This window comes from Doryrhamphus excisus, linkage group LG3 (genome assembly GCF_037039965.1).
Source record: "Doryrhamphus excisus strain RoL-2023G ecotype Guam linkage group LG3, RoL_Dexc_Guam_v1.1, whole genome shotgun sequence".
Taxonomy (NCBI): domain Eukaryota; kingdom Metazoa; phylum Chordata; class Actinopteri; order Syngnathiformes; family Syngnathidae; genus Doryrhamphus; species Doryrhamphus excisus.
The window spans coordinates 8,768,175-8,779,379 of record NC_136359.1 but is presented as its reverse complement, the minus strand read 5'-3'; the positions used below and the strand labels follow the sequence as shown (position 1 = coordinate 8,779,379).

The 11,205-nt window shown below is 43.5% G+C and overlaps 1 protein-coding gene across 3 annotated transcripts in view; it reads right to left on the bottom strand.

Annotated features, from left to right (window-relative positions):
* The window catches only part of aopep (aminopeptidase O (putative)), an 89,226-nt gene that overhangs the window by 2,078 nt on the left and 75,943 nt on the right, over positions 1–11,205 (bottom strand). For 2 of the 3 annotated variants that reach the window (XM_078789597.1, XM_058069790.2), the window contains 3 exons: positions 9,443–9,559; positions 4,461–4,547; positions 4,244–4,393 (listed from right to left, as the gene is read on the bottom strand). In XM_078789597.1, coding sequence (XP_078645723.1) covers positions 4,253–4,393; positions 4,461–4,547; positions 9,443–9,559 — 345 coding nt within the window. In that variant the 3' untranslated portion in view covers positions 4,244–4,252. Of the gene's footprint in view, positions 1–4,243; positions 4,394–4,460; positions 4,548–9,442; positions 9,560–11,205 lie in introns of those variants that run through there. The other variant, XR_013627179.1, reaches the window with a different exon arrangement.

The following is an 11,205-nucleotide window of genomic DNA, read 5'->3' as shown; positions in this document are numbered from 1 at the left end:
TAATGACCTCTCATGGCCCAATTGCAGTACCACAGCAGCCCACACTTTGGGAATCTCTGGTATACTATATATCTCTACTACACCTTTTGGATTTAAGAAAGATTTGGATATATATATTGTACAAATCAGTAGCAACAGAACCAATGTTGTAATAGCAGGTGAGGGGCAAACTGCTCAACCAGCATTAATACCATCGATGGCATGACGCATGAGTTTCACACCAACACCCGACATTTAAAGCGCATGTAGAGGTAGACAAAGCTGGCCGCTGATGATATTTCCAATGTACAGTAGTGACTGCCTTCTTGTGGCGCATTTAAGAACGTGAATTCAGACCATTAGACCACGCACCAGGTGGCTATAGTAGCATCTTCTATTTTCCATGTGAGTGTGGACAATGCTCTCCTCAGGTGCAGAACTTAGCCACTGTGAACAAAGAGGAAATCAATCACTGTTCACCAATCAGCTAAGCTCTGTGCCTGGATGGAGACAGAACACACAACCTGGTGGCGGGCCACTGATTAACACAGACACACACACACACATGCATGAAGACCCCACCCTGATTCCTCTCATCATGGTTTTCTTTCTCTGCTGTGCCCCATCTCACACACAAGAGTGCACTCCTACATAATCATGTCTTCTTCGGTTTGGCCTGTGTGTGTGCTGTTGTTGGTTACCATGGCAGCCGGCAGCTGGGTCAGGGCTATGTGGTAATCCCTGGCAATGTGATTTTTATCATAAGTCACAAATCAGCACGCCAGGAACCCTCACAGCCCGGACAGTCGTCAACAAAACAACAACAATCTTCTACCCTCCTAACTTTAAATTCCTCTTCTTGCGTCTCCTTCGCTCTTAGACGCTTTCCTTATATCAGCCACGCTCGGCTAACCCGGCGATATGCCCCCTCATTAAGCGGATCAGGAGGGATTCCAAAGGCATGTACTTGACTGCGGAGACCGCCCGTCTTTGCTCTTTGGAATAAAGTGCTTTTTAGGGAGTGACATGTTGTTTGCAAGCACAAAGAGGACGAGTAGATTTCGAAGTAAAACGTACACATAACTCAGCAAGGCTCATCCGTCATTTTAATTGGTTTACTTCATGGAATGTTTGTTCTAAAGGCCTCTACTTGTGTCAATACCATCCTAAATAACCGGATACTTGACTTTTCAAGCTCTACTATACTTTACATTTGAATTACAAAGCAGTCATCTGTCCCTGATGACGACCCAGCACAAAATAGACCTTTATCAGGCTACAGGCAGATGTCGAAAAGAAAGCCTTTCACATCTTGGCCCAACGCATCAGGCTGTCTATTAGTGAGTGTGTGTCCCAAGATAAAACCTGTCTTGGGACGATGCCTGGTCGTGACCTAAAAAAGGATGCTCGAGCACACACAATAGGTAAATAAAAATAGTTTTCATTATTAAGACATCCTACATACACTATGTGACGTATTAATATACACTGGAGATAGTACATAGCTGAAAGATATGCTGAGGTACAAAACTAACACTAAAACCCCAGTTCAGTCCCATAAATGTACCGTATTTCCCATTACTATAAGTCATGGTTTGGCTGGTCCTGCCACTTGTACTCCGGAGCGACTTATATTTCTATATGATTGTTATCACACTGACAGCCTGGAGGGGGCGCTCTAGGCTTGTGTGCCAGTATCTCTTACTCCTCGAACTCCTGTACCATGGAAAATGTCAACTGAGAAAGTCTGGAAAATATATTCCCAACTAACTGCTATTCCTCGAACTCCTATACCACGGAAAATGTCGACTGAGAAAGTCCGGAAAATATATTGCCAACTAACTGCTACTCCTCGAACTTCTGTACCACGGAAAATCAAGTCAACTGAGAAAGTCCGGAAAATGTATTCCCAACTAACTGCAATTCCTCGAACTCCTATACCACGGAAAATGTCGACTGAGAAAGTCCAGAAAATATATTCCCAACTAACTGCTACTCCTTGAACTCCTGTACCATGAAAGATGTCGACTGCGAAAGTCTGGAAAATATATTCCCAACTAACCAACCCAACTAAACAAAACCTGATTGGTTCATATTAGATTGGAACTTACAGTGCATCCGGAAAGTATTCACAGCGCTTCACTTTTTCTACATTTTGTCATGTTACAGCCTCATTCCAAACTGAATTAAATTAATCTCTTACCTCAAAATTCTACACAAAATACTCCATTATGACAATGTGAAAAAAGGTTTTTTTGACATGTTTTGAATTTATTAAAAATAGAAAACAAAAAAATCCCATTTACATAAGTATTCACGCCTTTGCCATGAAGCTCAAAATTGAGCTCAGGTGCATCTTTTTTCCACTGATCATCCTTGAGATCTTTCTACAGCTTAATTGGAGTCCACCTGCAGTAAATTCAGTTGATTGGACATGATTTGGAAATATAATAACTGTCTATATAAGGTCCCACAGTTGACTGTGCATGTCAGAGCACAAACACCAAGCATGAAGTCAAAAGAACTGTCTGTAGACCTGCGAGACAGGATTGTCTTGAGGCACAAATCTGGGGAAGGATACAGAAAAATTTCTGCTGCTTTGAAGGTCCCAATGAGCACAGTGGCCTCCATTATTCGTAAATGGAAGACGTTTGGAACCACCAGGACTCTTCCTAGAGCTGGCCGGCCTTCTAAACTGAGCGATCGGGGAAGAAGGGCCTTAGTCAGGGAGGTGACCAAGGCCCCGATGGTCACTCTGTCAGAGCTCCAGCGTTCCTCTGTGGAGAGAGGAGAGCCTTCCAGAAGGACAACCATCTCTGCAGCAATCCACCAATCAGGCCTGTATGGTAGAGTGGCCAGACGAAAGCCACTCCTTAGTAAAAGGAACATGGCAGCCCGTCTGGAATTTGCCAAAAAGCACCTGAATGACTCTCAGACCATGAGAAACAAAATTCTCTGGTCTGATGGCTTTCGTCTGGCCACTCTATCATACACACACAGAGGAACGCTGGAGCTCTGACAGAGTGACCATCGGGGCCTTGGTCACCTCCCTGACTAAGGCCCTTCTTCCCCGATCGCTCAGTTTAGAAGGCCGGCCAGCTCTAGGAAGAGTCCTGGTGGTTCCAAACGTCTTCCATTTACGAATAATGGAGGCCACTGTGCTCATTGGGACCTTCAAAGCAGCAGAAATTTTTCTGTATCCTTCCCCAGATTTGTGCCTCAAGACAATCCTGTCTCGCAGGTCTACAGACAGTTCTTTTGACTTCATGCTTGGTGTTTGTGCTCTGACATGCACAGTCAACTGTGGGACCTTATATAGACAGTTATTATATTTCCAAATCATGTCCAATCAACTGAATTTACTGCAGGTGGACTCCAATTAAGCTGTAGAAAGATCTCAAGGATGATCAGTGGAAAAAAGATGCACCTGAGCTCAATTTTGAGCTTCATGGCAAAGGCTGTGAATACTTATGTAAATGTGATTGTTTTGTTTTCTATTTTTAATAAATTCAAAAAAAGTAAAAAAAAACCCTTTTTCACATTGTCATAATGGAGTATTTTGTGTAGAATTAAGAGATAAGAGGTAAGAGATTAATTTAATTCAGTTTGGAATGAGGCTGTAACATGACAAAATGTAGAAAAAGTGAAGCGCTGTGAATACTTTCCGGATGCACTGTATAAAATAAAATGTCAATACATTTTATTCATGCATGGATTAATCACTTTAACCACTTACAGCAGCTTGTTAGCTTCCACAGTCACTTTTATTGTCAATGTGAATCCAAAATCTGATGTACCACCAATCACAGATCTTTATGGTTTGTATATCTGCTTTTGACCATCCACACACAAAAACACTTGCTGACCTAGTCTGCCTCTTTTTCTCTTGTTTGACGAGCACATTCCCAAATTCCTTCTCTGATAAACACATCCCGACGGCGCTGCTGTGAAACCGCAGAAAAGGCCCCATCCTAAGCCTACAAATATGTGAACACACACACACACACACACACACACACACACACACACACAGTGGGTCCAGCAAGGAATGTGCCAGAGTAGGTAGACAAGTGACCCCTGAGTGGATGTGTCTTGCAGATAAGACTACTGGCAGTGATAATTAAACAACTTAAATGGCATCCCATAATCCAACAAGAGCACTCCAACACTGGCATGGAAATTAGAAGCTCAGAACATTCACATAACTCTCAAAACCAAAGCAAGCTGAGCATATAGCACCAAAGTCATAGAGGTTAAAAGTCACCTGTAGCTCTCATAGCACCATCTCCTCTACCACCCTGCGCGCCGATTGGTCCATTTCCTCACTGACCAATGAGAGGCAGCGCCGAGCCAGCGCCTGCTGCTCGGCGTTCTCCTGGACCATCAGCTCGCCGTACAGATACACACCCATGGCCTGGAACACATACACAGTTAATGACGTGTTATGGAGAACGGACGAGTAGTAAATGCGGTGTATTTACTTGATCGTGAAGCAGGAAGTGTTCAACATCACCGTAGGCCTGAGCATGTCCTTGTTTGACCACCAGCTCACACCAGCGATGGCGCACCTGAGAGCAACAATGTATAATAAAACAGGAGCGCATACTAAAAGATAAAAATGTCAAAGTAGAACAATATCTACTAATATAACACAGTATTTGGATCAACGTTCATTTTATACTACACGATAAGCACATAAGAACCAATGGCATAAAAGCATACTACTGAGAGTTTTTGCTCTTTACGTGTTTTAAGCTAAGTTATCAAACTGCACGGCATTGCTACGTACACATGCTACGACAAAACTTTAAATTGTCAGAATTTAGTGTGGCTGAAGTTTAGTAGTGATTGGACTAAACCAGGGTTTCAAACCTGCGGCCTGCTAGTTTGAGGCCCCCACCTTGACATGAAAGTTTAATGCAGTGATTCCCAAAGTGTGGGCTGCGCCCCCCTGGTGGGCCGTGGTGGTACTGCAGGTGGGCCATGAGAGGTCATTAAAAATATGATTCATTTTTGCAAATATTATTTTTAAAATTATTTTTATTGTAAAATATTTATTGCACGATTAAAAACAAATATATAGGCCTAAGTAATAACCTATTGAGTGTTATTGACCTGTCATAATATTTTAGGAACCTTATACAGTTTATGATTGGAACATAGCTCTGGTCATCATGCCAGTCTTGAATGCAGTTATGAAAAGTATGAGAATTAATTTGATATAAAGTTTGGGCTTCCTTCATCCCCCTGCTTTCATTTCAATCCTGAATCTTATAATATATAATAATAATAGAATATAATAATAAGTTAAGTGCTCTGAGAACGCAGCATTTCGTCTATGTACTGTTTATAGGACAAAGGTGGGCCACGGACATTTTTTTTTTTCAAGTGGGCCCTGAGTTGGTAAAGTTTTGGAACCCCTGGTTTAATGTTTCATATGGATGCTGTATGGTATCATGTACCCAGAAATGACTGTGTGCACAATTGACGTGATTTTGCAAGTTACGACACATCTCCCAGATGTAACGATGCTAACTTGTAATTGGGTAAAATAGTTGTTTCATTAATGTTCATGTTAAAGGTTAAATAACGGTTAATAGTGTTCATTTGAATCTGAAAAAAAAGAATTTCTCTAAGCACCAACTATATGTGGTTTCTTAAGTTTTTCTTATTTGCTGTTTTATTATTATTTTATTTATTTATTACTGATTGATTGATTTTCTCAATTTTTTCCCATCTTATTTTGTGTAGTAAATAAAAATTACGATATTTGAGAACAGTGGAATGTTTTATCAGAGCTTTTCTTGTGGAAAACCAGAACCAAAGCACTGAAAAAGTGTAGGATATAACAGAACCATAGCTCCAGTGGCCCCCAGGTAAATTGAGTTTGAGACCCCTGGACTAAACGTTTCAGGGTGAAGTCCTCAAAATGATCGTAGAATGGACGTTTGTTTTAGAGCATTGGTTGTGGTGAGTTTTTAACGCGTCTATCCATGGTAGACGCATGTCGTACATTTGCCACTGAAACTGGCTTCACAGGCAAAAATTGTGGCCTGTTGATCAAGCCCCTATAAAACACACAAACCTTTGGGATAGGCTTCATTAGAATTCATGTCCAACATGCCATTACGGGAGCCTGGCCTTAATACAAGTCCTGGTTTCTTCGGGTGTGGAACCAGAACTTTAAAAACACAGATCTGGGCCCTGTGAAGTTCCTGTGAGCGAGCCGATGCTGTGCAGCTCCACAGCTTGGCAGCCAGCCATGAGAGCACTTTAAACGAAGCTGACGGCTCATCTGTGCCGGATGAAGGCGTGAGAGTGTATTTTGGCTTCGGTCCTGACCTGCTGCAGTCCAGACGTGACGTTCTTACAGGCTAGGTAAGCGTGTGACCTTCTCAAGGTCGGCCGTCCACCTGATTGTGAAGATGCAGCTCCTCGGGAGGGAAGAGGCTTGATTGAATCAATGTGACGCTGATGGTTTGATGTTTGATGAGAGGAGGCGTGGACCTTTGAATTACTCGCTTGGCTTTGGAGGACGTATACTGTTTTGGAATCTTGCGGCCATTTACAACATGTACACAGCAGCAATAGAACTAATGTTGTAAGAGCGGTGTGGACTGACACTGATATTTTAAAGCACATGCAGAGGTAGATCGTCATTTGCTTCTGTAGACAATGCACCCCAAAAATATAAAGGTGTACACATTATGTAGCAAAAAAAACAATCTGGCAACAATAACAATGTCAGATGGAATGAAACTGGAGTGATATTGAATCTATGCAGGAAAAACACAACATTCATTCATTCATCTTCTACCACTTATCCTCACGAGGGTCACATGGGTGCTGGAGCCTGTCCCAGCTGTCTTTGGGCGAGAGGCGGGGTACACCCTGGACTGGTCACCAGCCAATCACAGGGCACATATAGACAAACAACCATTCACACTCACATTCGTACCTATGGACAATTTGGAGTCGCCAATTAACCTAGCATGTTTTTGGAATGTGGGAGGAAACCGGAGAACCCGGAGAAAGGCCGAGGGTGGAATTGAACCCTGGTCTCCTAGCTGTGAGGTCTGTGCGCAAACTACTCGACTGCCATGCAGCCCCAAAACACAACATGTTCAAATTAAGTTCATAGTTGATTCTAGGAATAAACAGGTGTTCTGTTGCTATGGTGACAGACAGTGTGCGGCGGAGTCACATGCACTATTTTGTCCCAGGTATTTGGAGATGGGCCACGGGCACGGCGTGCAGTGGTGGTCATGATGCGGTGAGTCTGCGTGACGGCCCCCGGCAGCTGTTGTCTTGACTGGGTTACATTCCTGGGGAGAGCCCTGAGGCAGAGCAGCTGCATGCTGGTAGTAGTGCTCCTCTACTCTCCTCTCTGAGGGCCCCTCACGCTTTGACGGCGACATTCCTCCATTTATTACTGCCTCCCCCCAACACCCTCACACTACGAGTTTACTTGAATTTCAACATGGGCCCAAACTTGCATCGATTTTTATCTCGGATAGATTTGACACAGTGGCCCTCATACTGCACGTGTGAACACACATCCTCGTACACATCCTCGTACACATATGCCGAGTCACCCACCAGCCAGCCGCAGATTTCCGATTTGACACACGCACACACAGAAAACGACCCTCAACAGGCATCACTTATGTGCTTCAGCACTAAAACAGATGCTGAATGTTTGTTGAAGAGATCAGCTATGACAGACATGGACCACATTAAACACTAATATGTTCATGCAGTGAGTGCTTAGCACGCAGGCCTCACAGCTAGGAGACACGAGTTCAATTCCACCCTCGGCCATCTCCCTGTGCAGGCGTGGGTTTTCTCCAGGTACTCCGGCTTCCTCCCACATTCCAAAAACATGCTAGGTTAATTGGCGACTCCAAATTGTCCATAGGTATGAATGTGAGTGTGAATAGTTGGTTGTCTATATGTGCCCTGTGATTGGCTGGCCACCAGTCCAGGGTTTACCCCGCCTCTCGGCCGAAGACAGCTGCGATAAGCTCCAGCACCCCTGCGACCCTTGTGAGGATAAGCGGTAGAAAATGAATGAATGAATGAATAAATGTTCATGTAGTCGACGTCTACATAGACTATAGAACCTGCCACTGACATGAAACAACCAATGATGTAAAATAACACAACATTCCACCATCATGTTGACTGAAATGATGCCTCCCGTATGGTAGGGGGCATATTTGTATACTAAAATGCCAAATTCCAAATTGTATGACCTTTTGAGGCTCCAAAATGTAATAAAGAAGGCTAAGTAGGCAAGCAACAACGCTAACGTACCCCAAATGGCTAATTATAGGCATCCTGATGAAGTAAATTGTACAGATGAAGTCATAATTGGAGAATGTGAGATGTGTAAGATGAACTCTGTATAAGAACTTTGTCCATTGCCTTGAGAACGGTGTGTGTGTTTGCTTAAGTGTTTTTCCATGCAGGGCTATGTGCATAATGGCCCTGTTGTATTTTTAGTACACACTCAAGGTTTTTTTTTCCTGGAAACTGTAGAGTATAATCTCCCTTGTGTGCCGGGAAGTTCACCTAAACCTGAGGCCAAACAAAAAGTGGGTCGACAACAGGGGACCTTAAAAGCCTACAGGACCTTAAAAAAACGTATTTCGCTGAGGTAGGAGACGGGGGACAGACCGATGCAGATCCCAATAATAAACACGCTCCTCTCAGTTGATGGTGCAAGGGTACCTGACGATGTGGCCAGTGAGTGTCTGGAGTACAGCAAAGAGCACACACACACATTTTTAATAGTACCATTAAGGAACTTTGTGGAGCACTTTAAAAAAAAAAACATAATGTGTGTGTACTTGTGTGTGGTTTTACTCAGTAATGGCGGCCGTAAAGAGGAGAGTTGCTATTACGGGGGAATTTACTACACATTACTTAGCGCTGTGGGGGAGGGGGGCGCGAACACTCGTTATTCTAACACAGGACTATTCAGCCAGTGGCTGGTGGGCCAAATATGGCCCATGAATGAAAAACAGCAGAGCACTCCTATCCCATACAGCTGTGCTTCTCAACTGGTTTGACTACAGGACCCACCATCACTCCTCACTAGCAAGTGGTGACCCAAATTGGAGGAACTTTTCAACTCAAACGTCACATACAGGGACTAGAGGCTGGGCCTTAACAGCAGATATCTGCAACTGTCTCCACTCGGTGTCATTCCTGTCAGAAACATGGCATGCACCTCGCAGTGGCGTAGCAAGCAAATAGTGCAGAGTGAGGTGCATTCACTGACACTGCGTCATAAAGTTGTTTTTTTTTCCCCAGACAAAGACGCGACACACTTTTAGGTCCCGACCCAACCCACTACTATAAAGGATCTTTATAAAAAGCAGCACACTCCTATAATATGAGGATCTTTGGCTAGTGTTTTTGCAGTGGGTGCTTGTGTGTGTGTGTGTGTGTGTCTTGCCTCAGCATCTTGATTCTGCAAGTCGTAGGCGAGAGCCAGAGTGCACAACGTGCACGCGCTCAGCTCTGTTTCTTCTAAAAGAAGCTCCAAAAGCAGCACAAGTTGTTCCGATGTCACCTGTACACACAGAAACAATTAATTATATTAAAGCATCTTAAAAATATGCAATATAATGCGCACGTCAGCCCAATGGCTTTGTCTTCCAAAGCAACGAATGACTGAAGTCATCAGAATGATGCTTATTACATTTCTGCAGTCTCTTGCAAACGCATTTCCTGGAAGTTTTTCATTTTCCGCACAGCGCTGGGAGAGAACACATCGATATCAGTCAATTAAAGCAATGCTTCAAAGGCAAGAAGCATGAAAATAATAAAAGTGAGCTGATGCGGTAATTAAATAAATATGCTAAACTGAGCGCATCCGTTCCAAAGAGGAAATATTACAAAAACGGGGGAGAAAAGTGGTGAGAATAGGAGGAGTGAAAACGAAGAAAGCAATAAAAGTGTTTCATAAAGCTGTGGGAGTAAGTAGACAAAATGCTGCTGCTAAAAACAACTCAAATATATCTCAACCGCAGCCAGGAAAGGTGTGATTGTGTTATTTCCTAGATAGACCTGAAGGCAACAAGCTATTTCCTTCTGATGACGAACACCATCAGGGACTCAGTCAAGTCAGCGGTGAATTGAACAGATTATTCCAAAGATGGATGTGGGCAGCGATGTGTGAGAGCAATTGTGCCTCCTCCAGGGAGAGCTATGCCCAGCCTCGCCTGCTCTTCTTCTTCGTCTTCTACAGGCAACGTTCTACACCCCCAGCCACACCTTCCCTGATGCTCCCCCGTCTGGGAGGCAATTAATGGCTGTAGGCTCTACAGAGGCTGATGTGAAAATAAGTATGAAGTGTTGGAGAGAGTGAATCACGCTGAGGGGAGCCGTGGGAGCAAACAGCTCATGAGATGACAAGAAGTAGCTGCCTTGGTGCCACAGCTAACCATACATGCATCTATACGTCTCGTTCATGGATGCATCAGCTCATCTATCCAGCCTCTTTTCCATCACTGTCATCCTCAGAATCAACCACTTCATCCATCCAACGACCCAGCAGTATCACCCATTAGAAAAGCATTTCTTCCTTTCATTTGTTCCAATCATCCATCGAATGGTCCCTTCCATCCATCCATCTAATCAATCCACCCCATAAAATCAATCCATTCAAATATTCTATTTCTTTTTTCTATCATTCACAGAACCACCCAACAGTCATCCAATCCCTCCACCCTACAATGTACATCAGCCTTCCTTCCATCCCAACACTTCATCCATTCATCATTCCAATCATCCACTGCCTAATTCATCCATCCATCCATCCATTCCTTTCATTCATTCATTGAGTTCCAAAATGATTCCCTCTATCCTGCCATCTACTTTTCCAATCATCCATTGAACAACCTAGGTCATCCATCCAACAACCCAGCAGTATCACCCATTAGGAAAACATTTCTTCCTTTTATCATTTTTTTTCCAATCATCCATCAAATGGTCTCTTCCATCCATCCATCTAATCAATCCACCCATCATTCACCCCATAATATCAATCCATTAAAATATTCAATTTCTTTTATCTATCATTCACAGAACCACCCAACAGTCATCCAATCCCTCCATCCTACAATGTATCAGCCTTCCATCCATCCCAACACTTCATCCATCCATCATTCCAATCATCCACTGTCTAATTCATCCATCCCATCCATTCACTCCTTT